The sequence below is a fragment of the Argiope bruennichi genome, chromosome 7 (genome assembly GCF_947563725.1).
Source record: "Argiope bruennichi chromosome 7, qqArgBrue1.1, whole genome shotgun sequence".
Taxonomy (NCBI): Eukaryota; Metazoa; Arthropoda; class Arachnida; order Araneae; family Araneidae; genus Argiope; species Argiope bruennichi.
This window is the reverse complement of record NC_079157.1, coordinates 81482682-81503863: the sequence shown is the minus strand read 5'-3', so window position 1 is coordinate 81503863 and position 21182 is coordinate 81482682. Positions and strand designations below refer to the sequence as shown.

Here is a 21182-nt window from a genome sequence, read left to right as displayed (position 1 = left end):
CATGTACGATTCCAATTTCCCAATGGAAGCTTGAATTACATTTGCTCTGACCAATTTCTTCTATTTACAAAATATCGAATATATTATCGCTTTTAAAAGGGCCATTTCAAAGGGATCGAATAAAAAAAACTTTTAAAAATATCATGCCTGAAAGTTTATGATCGAATATAAACAATGAAATTGTATTAGTTTCAGCTCTCCCAATATGAGTATCAGTAATTTTGTAACTTGTTAGAGCTATTCGGGAAACGTGTTTTACGGCAGCTTTTATGCCGCATAAACATAAGAATTATTTTTACTTTAAAATGTTGAATTTTCATCTGACAACTTTCAATATTGTAAAATGGGGTGTTTTTAAATTAAAAATGAAGAAAAAATATACATTATTCATCGTCACGTGGATTTGAACCTGCAATCTGCAGAATGCTTTGAAATTCATTGCTGCTCAATTTATCGGTCACACATTTCTTTACCTACATCTGCATTTAAACTTCTAAGTTTGATTTAAAAAAGTCTTTGTTTCAAATAGGATCTGTATATGATCAAGATGGGCAATGCTATGAATTGGAGTGATTTCTGCACATACCCAATATATGGAAATTAAAAAAAAAAGTTATTAATTCTATTGATAGTTTCAGAAAAAAATTTATTTTTTGAAGTATCAGCTTTTTAATAATTTGTAGTAACTTTTAAATTATAATGGAGTGTAATGTACAAAATAAATTGAAAATGAAGATAAAATATGTAAAACTATTCATCGTCTCCCGAGATTCGAACCTGCGATCAGCAGAATGCTATGAACTGGTCAATCCATCAAGTCAAACACTTTTCGAGCGCCATCTATATTTAACCTGTGAAGTTAGTTTGAAAAGTCGTTGCTTGACATAGGCTGGGATTCTGCTAAAAAAGCATATAATACGGATTAAAGTGATTTTTGCGTTTGCACAGTATGTGGAATTTAAAAACTGTATTAATTAATTTGATATTTTGAGATAATTTATTTTTAGAAGTATAACCAATTTATTCTTAGCAACCTTTGAATTATACTGTGGTGTAATAAACAAATTAACCAAAACCATTCTATCGATATTTTCAGATAAAAATTTATTTTTGGTAGTATAATCACTTTAATAATTCGTAGTAAACATAGAATTAGTCTGGAGTACAATGTACAAAATAAATTTTTAAAAAAAGATAGAATATATAAAACTATTCTTCGTCACCTAGATTCGAACCTGCTATTTGCAGAATGCTCTGAACTGGTCAATAAATCAAATCATGCATTTTCGAGCGCCATCTACATTTAACCTTCAAAATTAGTTTAAAAATCACAGCTTGAAAAAAGATGAGATTCTTGTCAAAAAGCGTAATCCAAAGAATTGGAGATATTTCAGCGCGTGCGCAACATATGGAATTTAAAAATTGTATAAATTATGTTGATATTTTAAGAAAGTATTATTTTTGGAAGTATAACCATTTTAACAAATCGTAGTAACCTCTGAATTATATCGGATTGTAATAATAAAATAAATTAAAAACGAAGAAAAATTATGTAAAGCAGAACATTGTTTCTCAGATTCGAACCTGCTATCAGCAGAATGCTCTAAACTGGTCGATCCATCAAGTCACACTTTTTTCGAGCGCCATCTATATTTAAGCTTCCATGTTAAATTAAAAAAATCATAGTTTCAAATAGGATGAGAATCTGGTCAAAAAGCATTTAACATGAATTAGAGCGTTTTCAGGGCTTGCGATGTATGTGGAATTTAAAATATTTATTCATTGAATTGATATTGCATTAAAATTTGATAGTATAATTCTCGTATATGACTATCAAATTATGTAGATCTTTAGCTGTTCTGATCATTGTACTATGCTATAATTGTATTGTATCTCTATAATTTATCATTGCTTGTGAAATTCAATTTTAAATTAAAGTGGAAATGAAGTAATTACAATTAATAAAAAGACATTTTTTTTTACTTAAACCAAGCGTGTCTTTAAAAAAATGTGTACTGAAAGCAGACTCGTACAGCACTGATATCTTATGTGTACTGCAGAATAATTTTCATAATTTATAATATCTCAAAGAATTATTCAACAAAAGTTTCACGGATTTCTCGTAAAATTTAGTGTTTAGTTTTATTTTCAAAAAGATTTAAATTTGATGTTAATAATTATATTTTATTTTTTCGGTTTATAAATAAACAAGGTCATCAAAATTAAAACATCCCTGCTTTGAGCTCTATATATAAAGAACTACTCAGTGTATAGGCTCTAAAATTGTTGATCATATTATTCAATATATGGGGAAATGAATTGCGTGAAACAGAATTAGTTCCAAAAACATCGGTGGATGGCGCTATACATTAGAAAATATTCTGAAAAGACACAAACTATACATTTGTAGGACATTTTATTCGAACGCATCAAACATTAAATCCCATGAATCTTATCGATGCAGGGGAAACTGCTCAATATGGTTCCTGTCTTCACGATGTAAAATCTGCATTCAGTAGACAGCTTGTTCAAATGCGGATCGTAATTGATCAAAAATGATGCTTCTCACATGCAGAGTCATTCTGTCTTTCAAGTCTGCCAAAGTTAACAGATGTCCTCAATAAACAAGACTTTTTAAGTGCTTTATTTAATTAGCTAACTTCCTTCAAAAAAGTAGTTTGAAAATATTTACTTCATAAAATATTATTCGAAAGGTTAGGTTAGATTATTTAGGTTTTTTGGCACAAAAAATATTGTTCGGAAAGAGAAAATATGAAACACTTACACTTCTCTTACATACACAGTTGTTATTGAACACACACTTCTCTATAATATGCCATTAAGGTTAAAATTAAATAATACTTATTCTAATTACAAATTGAACCTCTGTAATATAATTTGTGAAATAATACTATATTTGAAGTCAAGTCATGTATTCCTTAACCATAAAATATGAAAATAAAATGAACACAATAAGAGAGGCAATTTTTGTGTTGAGTCTATTTTATTTTGAGGGTTGATGGGATGAAATAAGAATAAAATTAAATGTCTGCAAAGTCTCTACAACGTTCGATGACATTCAATTCCCTATACAGGAATGCATAAAGTCACTAGTAGGGTAACCGCTTGCGGTCATAAAGTCAAATCCGGTAATAAGTAAGTCCATCATCAGGAACAATAAGCACAAGTATTTGCACAGCAATAAAAAAGGTCCGCAGAGTGAATATAAATATATAAAAATAATAAAAAATATATACAAGAACACTATATACAATATGTACAATAAAGATGTCCATGACCGGATTTCTTTTTTCTCTTGAGGAATTGTTTCTTCCTTTTTCCATTAGCACTCTTTTAAAGTCTAGTAGAAAAAGTTCTTTGAAAAAGCAAAAGATTTCTGATGGAAAGCTTTTTATAATTCATAACTTAAAAAGTTCCATGACATTTTCTTGCTATGTTTAGTTAGGTTGAAGTATATCTTTTGTCTTTGGATGGAGAGATGCCTTGAAGCGTTGATCAAATATATTTCGAAGATTGCTATTGTAGGTAGATCACTGAAGTCCTTATAACTGCATTTATTTATTGAAATATATTTGATGTTTCAGAATCCACTCGGCACAGATGGTCATTTCATCTTGTTCAGTCGCATCAAGATGTGCCAGAGGGTTATCAAAAGTCATCAAATCGAAAAAGGGATTAGTGAATGGATTTATGTTGATTTTTGTGGCAGTTGATTCTGGTGGATGAAGGGTTGCAGCTTCATCTATGTTGGAATAGGAATCAAAGGCTTCCTCGTCAGGTTGCAGGATAGTTTCATCCACAGAGGTCGCAGTATCAATTTTGGCATTCTCTGGTTCGTGGTCCATTGCCGTTTGACAAGCAGTATGCCTTTTACTCAATCCATCCATCAGAAAATTTTTGAGCATCAGAATATACGGAACGAAGAAAACGCAAGAAATCCAGTCATTCACGAAAAAAACTCGATAATAAATCCACATGAATGTGCCAACAGAAGCATATTCTAGCACAGCCATTTCTAATTACGGAAAAATGTTATTCTCCGATAAAAATACGTTCTCAAAAAAGCTCAAAATAAAACTCAACTGATCGAGCAGTTTCAAGCATAAAAATGATCCATTTAACAAAGTTACTGCTTAAAAGACTCTCACTGTTTAAAATTACATTGTTACTATAAAGTTAAGTAAACAATGTGATATTATTTTTATTGTTAAACAATGCTAGAAAACAAAGCAAATTTATTTTAAACGCTGTTGTTACTTGTACAATTATAGAATAAAGCATTTGGTTATTGTTAAAAATTGAAATTAAAATGATAGATTAATGACCTTTTAAATTATCTTGAGGTATATATTTATTTATACAGTAAAAATTTGACAGATTCTAAGCTATTTTATGATTTAGAATTGGAATTGAGGAGGGGGGGGGGAGCAAAGCAAATTGTGCGGAATTTTATTGTTGTTTGTTAAAATCGCATCATTTCGAATATAGCATTTGGAACAAAATAATTATAGTCCAAAATATGAAATAGCAATAATTTATAAGTATTATAATCATTTTTTGGCTTGCAATCTTCTATCATATTATTACATAGGGAAAAAAATCTAAATGAGAGCAAAAAATTTAACAGAAAATGGGAAGTATGTTTTCATTTTCACTATGGTACATATTTGCACTTTTGAATCATTCTAACTTAACTGAAAATTGTAAATCATGGAATCAGCATCGCTTCCTTGTATACTGAATTACATTTAAGTTTTTAGATGGACATTTCCGAAAACAGGTAGAAAACAGCGGGAGCGTTCACCCCGGAATATTCTGGGATGTGGATTATTAACTGCATGCAACAGGCGGACAATAGTTACGGAAGAATCAATTAGAAAGCAATCTTAGGTGACTCATCGTTCTCTTAATATAAATACACATGCACTAGAAAACCGAATGTTTGCTTTGAAGCCTTTATTTTCCATGTAATGCAAACAAAATTAGACTGATGACTACAACTTTAGTCTCATAATTTCATATATTTTATTTATTGTGCTTTGAATCATTGCATATATGTGAAAGTACAGACGGAGGGATGTCAACCACATGAGGAAATTCATTTCAAATTTGATACATATCTGAACAAGATTTATTTTCAATATTTTGAATGAAAAACATGAAAACGAAACCAGTGTGATTTTTCTCTTTATTATTGTGAACATAATGCATGAGCATAAGCGCAAGAAGCTAGATGGATGAAATATGGTAAGTGCATTTCGATAGGAATTTCTCTTCAACATTTTTAATGAACAACATGAAAACGAAAAAAATGTGCTTTCTCTTCCTACTATTGTAAACATAATGCATGAGCACAAACGCAAGAGCTAGATGGATGTAATATGGTAAGAGTATACCCGAACAAGATTTAGTTTCAATATTTTGAATGAAAAACATGAAAACGAAAATAATGTGATTTTTCTCTTTATTATTGTGAACATAATGCATGAGCATAAGTGCAAGAAGCTAGATGGATGAAATATGGTAAGTGCATTTCGATAGGAATTTCACTTCAACATTTTTAATGAACAACATGAAAACGAAAAAAATGTGCTTTCTCTTCGTACTTTTGTAAACATAATGCATGAGCGTATTTGCAAAAGAAGTGAAAAAAAAAGAGTTTTTGAAAACAAGCTAATGATAATTGATAAAATCGGAATAATAGTTTTAATAAAAAATACAAATAACAAAAAAAGAATCGCAAAAGCAAAAGAAACTGATTAAAATATTCTAAACAAATGCATTTCTTACCCCATTTAAATTTTGATGAAAATTTTATAAATTTTGGTTCTTATAATAAATTAAAGAAATTATAAATAATTATTTTTATAAATAATTATATTTATAAATTTTCTTTCTTTCATTGTGGTTTAATTTCCGCTTAAACCTTTGTAATTAGTATCTAACATTTTTAAGCTGTTGTTTTAACATTCCCATTTATAGTAAAAACATCATTTATTTCACCTTATTGTATTCAATAATTTTATCCTTTAAAATCCTTTTTCGCATTTATAATTTTTCATTTTTTTAACCCTTAATCTATTTCATATCAAAATTAATTATTCTTTAAATAAATATTTGATGGCATCATTAAAAGAAATCAATATTAATTAAAAATGAATCGTTTAACTGATATTTAAATTCTGAAATAAAGAAAATGAATTGTTATAATCGTCAAAAACACAGAATTGTAGAGAAATTGAGAAATTTTGCACATAAAAAATTGATTTCAATATTCCTCCTTTACAAACAGGAAATAAAACAATATTAATTAAAGCCTTAAAAACCTTATAAGCGTACGTCAGAGACTTTTAATAAATTCCTCAATACATGCCAATATTTCAATTATTTTATTTTTGATATTACACTTTATTTTCATATTATAAATATATAATAACATTTAAAATTGTCGATTTTAATATGATCACGGTAAAGAAACTCATACCATGTTTTTGAAATTGCTTTGTTACTTAGCTTTCTGCTCATTTGTTAACTGTTAATAATGATTGCTAGATATTTCATTAAATAAAACGTTTTCTTTCTTAAATAGATAAAGATTGCTGATTTGGCATAGTGATTTCAGAACTCAAACTTTTCCAAAAAAGATTACAAATATTCATTCGTGTTCCTTTTTAAGGATTGATTATCAGTGAAGTAAAGATATAGAAGATATAGTCTAGACAAGAACATGCAAATTTAAAATGGAAAAAAAAAATTCAACTTTTAATGTTATCTATAAAAGTTTATGACAGACGTAAAAGCATTAAGAAGAAGACAAAAACATAGTTCTTTAAATCAATTTTTTAATAATTTTTTTCTGTCTCAATGAGTCAGAATATTCTCCATTTTAATTTCTGATACAAATAAGCAACAAGTTATAGTTTTCTGTGTGACATTAATCCAATGAAGAGAATCAAGTAATGCTTCCAAAACCTATTGATTAAAGATTTAATGGCAGGACCACATATCAAATTTTATTTATACATTATACAAATTTTTAAAATTGATATACATGTCAATTTTATCATTTACGTGATTTTCAATTATTCTGCTCGCATAGTCACAAATACACGGACTGAATTAATTTTACAGCCACTTATAATGCCGGAGAAAAAAATATGAGTCGATATTTATTCAAAAATGATACTTCTAAATCGGGAATTTTTAGATAGCAGTTATACATTCTGTTCGATTATTTCGTATACGGAGTTGTCGCTCCAAATCTTTCTTCAATACTTCCAAATAAAAGCGTTATTCCCCAGCTTAAAAGTGTGGTCTTTGAGCAAAGCCTAAATATCAATAGCGATCAGAATTCTGTTTTCAAAGTCTGTCACATGAGGCTCGGGTGTTAATCAAGAAAGCCGATACAATAGGCCTTGCTACCAGGAAACAAATACTTTAAGACACATTTTTTTAAAGTTTCACCATTTTAAAATAGATAATTCTTAATATTTTATTTCATCTACACGGATATTTATTCAGATATTGTTTTCCTATTGCATACATCTGATATATATATATATAAAGAGAGAGAGAAAGATCTATGATGCGATTGGATTATTTCTCCCCTACTGCAACTAATTTTTATAATATGTAATCTCCTTGTAAAAATATCAATCTTTATATACTATTGCATTGTTACTCATTTGAATTTGTAACCAATTATTAATTGCAAAAGCGAAGGACAGTAAATTTATGATAACAAAATAATATCATATTAAAATAACTTTAAAAATGGAAAGATTTCTATTGTTTATTTATGAAATTCCACACTTATAAAATGGCAATTGCACTTCATTTTAGACGTAGGAAAATCAAATTTTTCAACTTACATTCTGTTGGAAAATTTTTATCTTACAATTACTTAAAAGTTATAACTCCAGATTATTCATCCAACTCAGAGATGTCGCATTGTTATTTGAAGATTATAATGTATGAAAGAATTACACTGTCTCATTTTTTGTCTGTATAGTTTTAAATATAATTGTTCATAGGAATAAAGATACCTCGAAATTCAATATAATTTATGTTTATTATTTTAATGTGCCATAAAATAAATGAAAGCATTTATGCTTTTATACCTACTAGATTATAGGCAGTTTTCTGTAGTGGATAAAAGAAAAAAACCTTTATGAACGAAATTTAAACTTAAAATTTATTATTATTTTATCAACAGACATTTAAAAGTGATGAAATAAAAAGAAAAACGATAATAAAGTATTTTTCTTTTTAAATTGGGCAGATGACTTTTATTTTATTTCTTCGCAATTTCTAATACTATTTGGTACAGCATTTCTAATACGCACATATTGATTCCAAATACACTATTTAAAACAGATCCATGCAACAGCAGCCCTTGTTTTAATGATTAAAAATTCCAATTTAAGCCTAACACTTTGCATCCATTAGTTTGTTTGGAATACCAAAAATGTCTTTGAAGATTTGAAGAAGATTAAGACTTATATCGAAAAAATATTATGAAATAAGATTTAAGATTTTATGTGTCATTGAATCTTGGATACTTTGACATATATATATATATATATATATATATATATATACCGTCTTCCATCTCCAGTTAAATTCAGCATCCTTTCAATCAATCTGTTTCCTTGATAACAACTCTGTCTCCAATAAATAATTTGTTCTCAAAACTTCGAGAAATGCTGTCAAAGAGTTGTTTGAATTTTACTTTCTATCATTAAAAATTCGATTAAAATATGTTCAAATGGATTAATCATTTTTATTATTCATATTATAAAAATATTAGGATTTAATTTATCATTCCGGATATTTTTGTAAGGACTAAATTGATTTTTTTAAAAAAAAAATCAAATGCTTTAGCTTTCAAACTATTAGTGAACAGCCTGATATAGGAATTTTTACAGTATTACTCAATCCCACAAATAATAACGGAAACATAATTAATACGTCAGAGCTTTTTATTTAACTACGATTCCATTTACAAAAAATAAATATCAATACTAACAGATCATATAAGTAGTTTGAAATAATACATAAAAGCTGCATTTGTAAAATTTATTTTCAAAATGTGTAATGATAAAATGATCTAGGATATATAACAATTGTTCAGCACAGAACAAACATGACAGTCAATCGTTTCCCAGAAGGAAAAAATATAACATTTGAGATGTTCTCTCTTTACATGACTTCGAAATGTTCATTGATGGGAATGGATAATTCCTATGATTCTATGATTTAACACAAATGATGTCCGACAGCTGAATGTTGGTGTCTTTTTTATTCCTCGTGACTCCTCATTGGTTGCTGAAAGAAAAAAAAATTGACTTATCGCCAGATAATATAAACAATATTTGAGAATGTATATATAATGTTATATCGAATGCACATTCATTTTTAGAAGCAATGCATTTGCATTCTAGAGAAGAAAATGAAGAAGTGATTAAGTGCGTTAAATGGATAGTGAATTGTCATGATGCTATCTGAGATTTATGAAACTAAGGAGTTTTATCACAAATTAGGGATTTTATTGACAAAATTCTGACTCAGAGCTGAAAAAAGTCAACGAAATCCATTTCTAAAACATACAGTTTAAACAAGAAGAATGTCAATGACTCAAAATGAACAGTTTATTTTTTTCCATTTTGCGCTTGACGTTCAGACTTTCTGTGCTGAAAAAAAAATGCATCTTCTTTCAGCTGTTAGATGTTTTATTGCAAAATTTATATTATCCATACACATGCATACATATTATTGAATGGAACCACAGCCCGAGATACCACTGTAACAATCCCAGACATGTCGATTTGACTGCATTTTAATATGTTGCTCAAATATTTACAATATAAATACAATATATTATAAAGGTGAACTGAATGATAAATAGTTTTCTAAATATATAGCAAAAACATGAAATCAATTCCATATCTAATGTCATTCTTTAAGGACTTTGGTCTCCAAATAAATATATTTAGTGACAAGTTGCGTTTGACTATCTACTGCAGCGGTTCTTAACCTATGGGTCGCGACCCAAAATTGGGTCGCGAAGCATATTTCTTGGGTCGCGCTGAGTCAAACCAAAAAAGTTAGTAATACACCAAATTTCAGACATTTTAGAAATGACGACTTGAATAAATATCAACAATCGAAAATGAATGTGATTAACAAGATCAAAAAATATCATCTGATTAAAAAAGCGAGAGCAAAAAAAGTACGTGTGATGATAATAACGGTGAGAACTAAATGGAACAAAGCTGGCGAGGGCGTACAAGAGAAGCGCTCCAAATATTTGAATGCCATTTAATTTTGATGTAAGTGATTTGCGTGAGGAATTTGTTAATATTAATCAATTTCAAGAACAATTAATAGAAATACAAAGTGCTTTCTGGTTAAAATTAAAAGCCGAAAAGCCAATAATTGTTAAAGAAGCCCTAAAAGTATTATTGCCCTTTGCAACAACATATATGTGTGAGGCTGGTTTTACGGCTCTGTGTGTAATCAAAAACAATTACTGGAACAAGTTAAATCCTGAAATAGATATAAGGTGCTCCTTGACAAGCATTCAACCGAGGTTTGAAGATTTTTGAAAATGTATTCAAGCACAAGGTTCTCATTAAAACTGTATGACTTGCATTTAAAATTTAAAAGACTTAACATATGTATTGATATTTCTTTTTTTTAGGAATAAGTTAAAATGTCAATTATTTTCAAAAAGTTATAAATATATTTTAATTTGGTCAATAAAAATTATTAAAAACACTTGATTATTAATGAAATTGTCCTTGGATCGAAAAGTACTTTTGTTTATCTTTATTATTAAAAAAAATAAATAAAAAATTTGTAAGTTAAAAAAAATCATCATCGTAGGATTGAGGATTTTTTAAAAATATGATCTAAAATAAAGCAATGAAAAAATGTTGACTTTTTTTGGGTCGCGACATGAACATATTTCTCAAATTTGGGTAGCGGCTTAAAAAGGTTAAGAACCACTGATCTACTGGTTCACTGGAAATTCTTTCTGTTTCACTTTATTCAATTTTTAATAAATATCTTTAATACAATTTGATAGTCATGATTTCTTCAACAAAGTAGGTTTAAACATCCAGTCATTTAATGTATGTCTTTGATTTAAAAGCCATATTATGTTATTATAGTATTGTAAAAAACGGAACTGCCGGATAATCTGTCTTATAATTATTGTCGTTCGGGATACGGGAGCATCCTTTTCTGTTTCCTCCTGCAACTGGAGCAGTTAACCAACAGCAGATACTTTTTTTTCATTTTAACAATGGAAAAAAAAGTCACGTGATTAAATATTTAAAGAAATAATGGAAACAGTTTGAATTTCATTTCAGCAATGAAATCTATTTTGCAAATTACGTAAAAAAATATATAAAAAACTGACAAATTCAAGAAATATTTGTAATATATTTAAAGTAATTTCCTTAAAAAGGTAATTTTAAATTTTCAAAATGAATTCAGCAAAATGACCCATCATTTTGCATTAAAGTTATGACAATTTGCACAGTTGTAAATGATTGAGTTTTTTTTTTCGCTATTTGTTATGGTTTTTGATTGAATATGTAAATATGTAAATTCTCACAATTCTTTAATTTCTAAGAATACACCTCAAAAGTCGTTTGGTTTAGAATGATATTTTATTGTTCGTTGGTTATAGATAAATGTTTTCACATTTGCAGCATTCTTTGTTCGATTACTGATGTTCTCAGACTTTAAAGCACTTGGATAACGATTGGAACGTTATTGTGCTTCTTATTTATTTACTTACTACAATCAATAATTTTTTTAGATAATAATGTTGGAGTTAAATAATGAATATGATCGCAGTAAATAGATTACAAAATTTAAAATTAGAGATGTATTAAAAATAAAGTAGCCAAACATGTTTTCTCAGCGTTAACTTGTTCGACCATCGACGAGTTGTTAAAAGAAGTTACTGCTATGAAGCGTATCAGAAACAAACGAATGATTTTCCACAGTTGAATTTCAAGAAGTTAGAAGCGTCCGATAATATCTTTATATCTTCATAAATTGTGGAATAACTGTTTTCAAACACCAATTCAGGGAAAATAAGAAATGAATAGGCTAGTTAATTCTTTGATATAGCATTTCATTTTGGTTGAAAAGTTATTAAAATGGTGGACAAAAGCTTGAACTTTGTCCTAAGCTAGATTTACTTATTTATGTATAACAAAATATAAGATTTCATATAATTAAATAGTATTTCATAATACTTATGAAATGAACCAAAAATAAGGCACATGTATTATTATTAAACATTTGTACTCAGTAAAAGCATTTACTTGTAATTACAGATGTATATAGATAAAGTACTTACAAATGATTACAATCACAAAAAAAAAAAAAAAAAAAAATTAGAATGCCACTTACGTAAATGTGGCAATACATATCTTCATTAACACATTGGTATGAATTCCCGATAAGTTAAATTATCTTTCAATTTAAAGTTGTTTTTTTTTAAATTTTTACAAAGCGCCATACCATGCAGGAACTTCAGACAAACCTTAAAATAGAAAATTTGGGTTTTCTCGGACATATTGCAATATATTTCTAATGATATGTGCCTTTGAATTTTCATTTGAAAAGAGCAGAACAGCACAGACTTCACGTTTCCTAACGCATTTTGCATGAATTTATTTGTGTTTGGCGGAAATAAAAGGGCTACACTTTTAAATAATAAAAGTTCATTTTTTTAATCTATTGTGCATAGACTTTTTGATAATATTTTTAAAATAAATAAATCTATTTACAATTATCTTGTTCAATCTTATCATATCATTAAATTTTAAATTGCTATGAACCTGTAGCATCAACGCCTTATTTAGATAGTCTTATAATTGGAAAAAGAGATCTACGGAACTACATAATGGATTCTAAATGTATAATTTAATGAGCCTGGCCTTGGTAATAAAATGATGACTCTTGAAAATTCAAGAATTACGGCCATATCCCTAGAAACGGAAATCTGGAGAGTCTCCCAAAGAATTATATGCGGCTCCACACACTGCAAGGAGGCAATAAGAACACAAGGTTGGTTCGAACAAATAAATCTCTCTGTAGTTCGTTTGCAACCGGAGGGGGACGAAAGCTGACGTGCTATTGAGAGCGTTGTGTTGTTTTTATTGAATTATAGATTTTCTGTCTGCTTGTATAGTTAATTTCTACAAGTGCAACTTTGGTATGCATTTTGGATGTGTTTTTAACATTATTTTTCAATATTCTTGGACTAATGTGGTTGTTTATACTATGCAACATTTAGAATTCATTCATCGTACATTCATGAAAAGAGTTTCGTAATAATATTATTAAATATCTGCTAACAGTCTTGGTGCAGTCAGATAATAAAACTTATGAAATTATTTTTGTACTGAGAGCGAAAGAGCTGCACTTTATGAGCAAATGATACAAGAATAATGAAAATGAAAATCAATGGTAACATCAAATAATTAATAGTTGTAATTCTTTAAACAATGCTTTATGTCAAAATGAAAAGTCGTAACGAAATTACTTATCTTTACAAAAAATAAAGTTTAAAGACATTTATTAGAAGTATTGTCCGGTTTTTTTAATCCATGGTGAAAATTTATTAAATGCACATTATTTAAATTTTCTTGAAACGACATGAAAATACTTCATAAATGAAGAGCATAAATTTGGATGCGTTTTTTTGCTAGTTGTTGAGTTAAGACTCAAAAGTCTTCGGAATTTAGCTTTTCTAGCCTCAATAAGAAAATAGTTTGAACATGAAATAGTTCAATCGACGCCTCGAATTTTCAGTCCCCTTCATTGGATAGATCATATAAGTTGGACAAAAAATAATGATGTATGTTTATTAACAGATCTATTCATAATGATTTAGGAAGAAATTGGGAATTAGTAGTGATCAAACGATAGAATTTCTTCAAGATTTATTAAAAACTGTAAAATATTACAAAGGAAGAGAACAAATCAGAGGAGAAGGTTTGCAGACGCGTCACTTCCGGAAAGGGCAAGAAATCGTCTTACCTCGGTGGCAGAAAGCAGAGACGAGTCGATCGGAAAGAGTGGGTGGATTGCCTTTTGTGACTGACCGCACTAGGTGTATTTGATTCATGGAACTGCGAAGATATATCGCAAGAACGTATTGGATACCTCATCTTTTCTTTGACTAAGCATATTGGTATAGTAAAAAATAACAAATTTCGAGTTATGCCATTTTTAATTATTCATTGCACCCGAATTATTCCCATGAAATCGGAGTATAAATTTATATATTTTATTCATCAAATATATGTTGAAGTTTATACATGTAAATGTTCAAATATACATAAGTATGTCGAAAATTTACACATATTTATTATATGCAAAAAATTACAAATCTACATTTACATATAGTTAATGCCTAAATATTTCAGGCTAACATTATATTTATTTTGAATGTATATACAAATATTTCAATGAACTATTTGTAATATCCTAAAAAATATAGGTTTTAAAGGAATTTAAAAAAAATTGAAAAAAAAAAGATTTTCTACAAAATTACAAACATTTTTTTTTTAAATTAAACTATTTCAAATTTCGTGTAGTTTTTCATTCTCTTCAAAAATATTTAAAAAAAACTCTTATTATGATTTTATTTACAAACCTGCTACGAAATCTTATCTTTAGAAAAAAAAAGGAAAATTATATTTATTATTCATATTGTATAATTACCATCAATATGTTGATTATTTACAGATAATATATCCAAAGAAAGCGGAGTTAGCATATATTAATTTAATGTAATGAACGATATACTTCATTTTATCTTTGGCTAAAATAAAAGAATTATCTTAAACACACTCTCAAAGAAATTTCAATATTGCCTTGCATCATTGAGTAATGGATTGTTTATTTCATTTTAATAAAATAAAGATCTTTTTTTCTGTCATTCCGCCTAAAAAATATATTTAAGGAAATAAGCCGATGTTTAAAAGGGTATTGGAATGTTGGTCGAATGAGCGAATTTTCATACTTACAAGATTAATTGTTGAGCTCTGATCATCGAAGTAGTTAGATTTGAAAGATCTTTTCTTGAGGCTGCAAAGAGATTTAAAAAGAATTTAAAATAGATATATTGTTTTCAAAAAAGTAATAATGGCGTTTTTCTATGATTTGTAACTTTATTTGTACATTCCTACAAGACTTTAAGCACATACAAATCGATTAAATCTATAAAATCTAATTTTCTCAAAAAAAGAAGGTCTTCCAGGACAGTTTTGGGAATTTATACTATATACAAAATATATAATATAAATTTAATTGGAATATTTTTGGTAAAATAAATTTTAAATATTTTGGTTTTGGAACTTTGTGAAAAAATAGGGCCCAAAAATTGTACTGCGTAAGGGCACCTCGAAGGCTTAATCTAACCCGACCCAGCATCTAATGTCATTGTTTAACCATCATGGAGGAGATGCTTCCCTTGAAAGAGTGTCTCTTTAATCACAATCAGAATAATTCAAAAGCAGTTGTGTGTCAGTGTTTTTCCATTGCTGCCTGTTGCCATTTTCTCTGTTCGATTCCATTTTTATTCTTACTTTTAACTACATTCTTTAATCATTATTTTAGTTTTTTTAAAAATAGTTTGTTTGTTTTTATTAGATCATTGCAATGCATTCATTCGAAACTCAAGTCTCAAAAAAAGGAACGATATAGTAAAATTTGAATATGAGATAAAAATGAAATATGTAAGGGTGTTTGAAGAATTCCTTTTCATACTTACATTCTGTATTGATACATCATATACACCGATAGTAGTATCAATGGAACGACCAAAACTGATAAAATTATCAAAGCTGTTTTCATTCCTTCTTTCCCTGAAATAATTAAAATTAGTTATTTATGTAGATTTTAGGCTTGTAAGAAGAAAAAAAAGTTTTTATAATGCCTGAATTTGCAGAATTACCGGCTGTATTGTAGAGCACTTCATTGCAATCAAATCCAGTGTAGTCAGTATCACATCTGAAAGAAGCGAAACTTATTAAACCGCACTTTATAGCATTTTTATAGTAAAATTTAGTTGAATTATTCGTTCCACTACCAGTCAGTTATTCCCATTTGTCAACATTCAGTTATAATAAATGGGTTATACATAAGTAATGTTTCTAATAATAATGCTAACTTTGCAATCACATAGAAATTCCACCAGAACAACTTCTAAGAAATAACAGATACGATTATAAATGGTATCATTTGGATCTGGACGTGAAATGTGGTAATCCTGATTTCCAGTTATAAATCTAAAGACATTAGACACTGCAAAATCTTATAGGGAAAGTTTTTTAAGGATTGTACATCTTTTAATGACGAAATAAAATAAATTCTACTAAATTGATTTCATTAATTTTTATTCAGTGTGTTGCAAAAGTATATTTATAGTGAATTGATAAATTTTTTCTTTTTCTTTTTGCAATTTTAAATAATAACAATCAGTATAATACATTTTACATTTAAAGTTGAGAAATCACAAATTTCGAAGCGAACTACGCGCAAACGAAAATTGTTGAATGAAATAGTAAATGATTTTTATTCTATTTCTGGTTTATATTTCAATTTCTTTCTCAATTATCACTTTTCTAAACTCTCATATAAGAAAATATTTGAATTTGATTAATATATAAATAAATAGGGTTACGGTTACCGTAGCATTTACTCAGATGAAGTGATGAGGATAATTATTAAGAGATTTTTAACATTTTATTTGTAACACTTATTTAAATCTTGCAAACTCTATTTGAAATACTGATAATAATTTTGATTCTCATTCGGTGGAAATGTTCGATTCCTTTTCTTAACGTGGCTCGTTCACTTCAGGATAAATATTTATATATACATGTATATAAATAGTAAATTTATCAATTTTCCTTACTTGCAACCGTAAACATCTCCGATTATTTCGCATTTTCCATGCTTGCAAGGATTTGGATTACAAATATCTGAAGGGGAAAGAATGACGATTTCAGTTCTTATTCATTTTAATTTCACAATAAAAATAAATTAAGTTAATTGGTCCAATCATTATAAATGAGATTTTTACTTAAAATGTATAAAACTGAAATCTAGACATATTACAGGTGGCTCTTACCAATGCATCCACTTCGTTTGAGATCAGAATTTTCTGCCGGGGGTTTAAAACCTTTTAGGCACATACACTGGTAGCTTTTGTATACATTGAAGCAAGTGGTCGTGTTTGGGCAGGCCGTCTTCTGCTTGCACTCGTCGATATCTGTAATTACATACATAAATCATTACTTATATAAAACTTCCGTTTATTAAAAATTAGTATAAAACGTGACCTGCAATATACTTATTATTTCCTAATCATGTTAAAATACTTTGTGATTTCCTAGTATTTATTTATAGGTTTTAATTAATTAATCAAATTAATAGAAATTAACAAATATTTATATTATGTATAATAAAAAGAGGAAATTTTAACAAGCAATTATATAAAAACAATATAATATTCTAATTATTTCACAGAAAATCACCATGATCGAATAAACTAACGAAACAAAACCCTTTTTTAAGGATAATCGTTTGACAATACTCAAAGCAAATGTCAGTAATCTCTAGACTGTGAACATAATTTTACATAGATATAAACACATTTTTTATTTTAAGGAGATATATGCATCGAATTCTTACACAAAATATTTCATTCTTCATAGTATTGTGGAAGAAGATTTTTTTTGTCCACTATTAAGACATCACTTTAAGAGCCCTAACCAACGGTAGGTGCAATCTGAAGAAGAAGACAGAAGAAAGAAGACAGTATGAAAGCATTTTGAACTTACTCACTTCTAAGAGGGAATTTACTTATTCAACACTTTGGATTATGCAAATGCTGTAATCATCATGGAAATAAGAAGACGTTTTGAATCATAAAATAAAACCGTTCTGATGGAATCTCTTGTTGTGCAAGCAATAATAAATTTGTGCAAGAAATACTTTGTTGACAACTATACTATGATTCCTTTTTTGAAAGAAGAACAAAAGCAATGTTCTTGAAGAATCTGACACCTGATAAAAATGCTCATACCTGTAAATACAAATTCGACGCAGCGGAGGTTTGCACAAGAGACTCATTGATCATTTGATAGTGGCTTTTGTTCCGATCTTGCCTTGCAACTCTCAAAAGCAATAACAGAAAAGAATATTCATACTTTAAAGGAAGTCGTATATTATCTGTAACAGCATAATTTAATTATATTAACGTAAAGTTTTAAAGCGACCCTTGGGCTATTTTGGAACAGACATAGAAACTTTGATTCTCAAGCAGATAACGAGAACGATACGTCAACTAGTACCTAACTCTCCATACATGTGCACCACACCAGCGGAAAGACATTTGGCCCCATTGCACTTAACGTGCACCAGATCTGCTTACACCGTGGTTCTTCGGTGCAATCAAGTTTCGAATCTGGAACCCTTTGGTTTTGAAGTCGAGATTGTACCACCAGACCACAGCGACATGCCGGATGTAACAGGAGAACGAGAAATAAACAAGAACTTGCGAATGAGTGCCGCTCGACTGAGGTTCATGACTATATGTTGTTCAACATGGAATAACACTTTTCAACTACTAATAAAGCTATGAAAGTATCTAATTGTATGTACAAAATTTGGTGAAAATACGTGAAATGTAATTGTGATAAATAAAAGAATGAATGTTTTTTCCACCGAATGAATGTAACAATTATTAATGACTATTTTCTATCAGATTCAGGGATAAGGTCCTTAGTTTAACACGTTTAAGAAACATAAAATTCTATTGGTGCAGTGGAAAATCTGAATTGTACGTTTTTAAACATCTGGCTGGTAAATATAAAATCTTCACTGAACAACTTACACTATTTACCTCATTTTTTTTAAAAAAAAAAACTTTTTACAGAAAGAATTAACTGATTTTTCGTAATCAGTAACAACTATTTTATTTTTCACATCAGGTATGAAATTGAGCCAATTCATTCATGATCAGTTGCGAAAAATATGTCCTGTCAATTCGTTATTAATCAAGAAAAGTTCAATTTCTCTCTTTCTTTCCTTTTTGTTATAATGTTTGAAAAATTAAGGCTGTTAATTTTGTTCCACAAGGAAGGAAATATAAAGGGCAAATCGGCTTTGTTACTCACCTTGGCAGTGATGGATGAGAGTGTTAGGATCGCTTAAAGGTTTATAGAAGCTAAAAGACTCTAATCCTTCCGAGCATGCGCATTCAAAACTAAGGCCCTGCTTCCTTTTGCATTCAGTGTCACGTCCACAATAATCTTTACTTATGATTTCCAAGCATGGATCTGTTTCTGCTAAAGTACCTAAAATGCCAATAAAACAAAACAAAAATTATAGGAGAGTCAAAAGTATTTTGTTCATTTTAAACTTCTTTATGACTCGGCCATTTTTATAATTACTAAGAATCCTAATTAGCAGAGACACTTCAAAACACTACTCTAAAATAACGTTATTTAATCACTATCTTAGTTCAGTTGTAAAAATAAAATATAGAAATTTCATTGTTATCGTCATTGCAAAATAAGCTGATGCCATTCGAGCAACTTTACATCACAGAATATGAAGATGTATTAAAAGAAAATCGTTTAATGATCGCTATATCAAGATTTAAAAAAAAAAAAAGAAGATCCCTGAAATTACCTGGAACTGATACAAATTATACCAATTACACGACTCATTTTGTAGTTTCCTGAAAGTTTTACTGAAAATTGTTATTGATTAAAGAATTACCCTTATTACCCAAATAATAATAATAATAATACAAGACATTTTTACAATATTGTTCAATATCTTGAATGCTTTACAATATCGCGAAATATCTCAGCTATATTGTAGAGCATCTTGCATTATTTAAGATCTTTCAGGAATTTCAATGTTTTAATAAATATCAGAACGCGCACGAGGTTATTTGCATTACAGACCTTGTTGGTGTTAAAGTAACATTGCTGAGATTTGTCATAAATAATTTTTTCTTATATTTCGATGCAAAATACCTACATTAATAAAGCAAAAATTTGTTTAATTGTGTTCGACGAAATTCTTTTAAATTATTAAATTATTAGATGTGGCTTTCTTTACAAAGAAAACTATCAAATAAAAAATATTTTAGAAGTTGATTTAAATTTTCATCAAGAATAAAAGTCAAGTGGTGAGATTCTTTAAGTTAAACATCTTTTCCTTTTGAGAAAGCAGCAGCTTTTATAGCAAAACGCATCTTCTAGTGCCTACTAAATATAATAGATGGCAGTCCGAAAATTCATCGACTCCTTCTTGTTACATTTTACTTTTAAAGCACAGATATATTTAATATACATCTCGGAAGAATATAAAAGAGAATTTTTTTGAAGCTCTTTGAACTCGTAATTATTAAACTTAAATGAACGGAAATTAATTTCACCTTTTAAACTTGCATAATTTATAATCTTATCATGATAATTGCTCAGATAATGTTGTTTCATAGAAAACGATGAGCATTTTCCCCAAAAGCGAATTATTATTTTTTTTATCGCATGTCAAATTAAGTCTTCGTGTAAATCAGTAAGATATTTGTACTCAAGGCATTAGCATAGCTAATTAAAAACAATAAGCATTTATTTTTTATTCACGAAAGAAACTCCAGATAGGCACTGTACCTGTTTTCTGGCTGTCCTTGTCAATCAACAACTTTGGTGGTATGAAGCAGGTATCTTTATCAACGGACAAGCAAGAATTCGAATCGAATATCAATTTCACCTGATCATGTGGATCCGACTGGAACCTCAATTCTATTAGGCATTTCAGTTTCTTATTCACAATGCTGTGAAGAAAGATGTTATTACTGAATGAAAAAGTTCAACAAAAATTCTTTATATGCTGTAAAATGCTTTTTTTTGTGTGTGTGTATGTAATTTTTCTCAACTTTTGAAAATATTTCTCCAGAAAATGTTGTCAATTCGAATGATCAGTTTTGGTTTCATTAACGCAATAGATAAAACTACGCAATTACTATGTGTTCACAAGCATCATATAATGAACTTTTGGATAAATCCTATGATTTACATCTTAAGTGCGCAGCAGTTGGTGAATTT

At 28.6% G+C, this 21182-nt stretch overlaps 1 protein-coding gene across 5 annotated transcripts in view; it reads right to left on the bottom strand.

Moving 5' to 3' along the window:
* Positions 1-9087: 9087 nt before the first annotated feature.
* LOC129975618 (neurogenic locus notch homolog protein 1-like) overlaps positions 9088-21182 on the bottom strand; it is a 74021-nt gene continuing 61926 nt past the window's right edge. For 4 of the 5 annotated variants that reach the window (XM_056088696.1, XM_056088699.1, XM_056088697.1 and 1 more), the window contains 9 exons: positions 20748-20911; positions 19239-19418; positions 17189-17329; positions 16973-17039; positions 16010-16065; positions 15827-15920; positions 15081-15141; positions 14089-14180; positions 9088-9348 (listed from right to left, as the gene is read on the bottom strand). In XM_056088696.1, coding sequence (XP_055944671.1) covers positions 9339-9348; positions 14089-14180; positions 15081-15141; positions 15827-15920; positions 16010-16065; positions 16973-17039; positions 17189-17329; positions 19239-19418; positions 20748-20911 — 865 coding nt within the window. In that variant the 3' untranslated portion in view covers positions 9088-9338. The remainder of the gene's footprint in view (positions 9349-14088; positions 14181-15080; positions 15142-15826; positions 15921-16009; positions 16066-16972; positions 17040-17188; positions 17330-19238; positions 19419-20747; positions 20912-21182) is intronic. The other variant, XM_056088698.1, reaches the window with a different exon arrangement.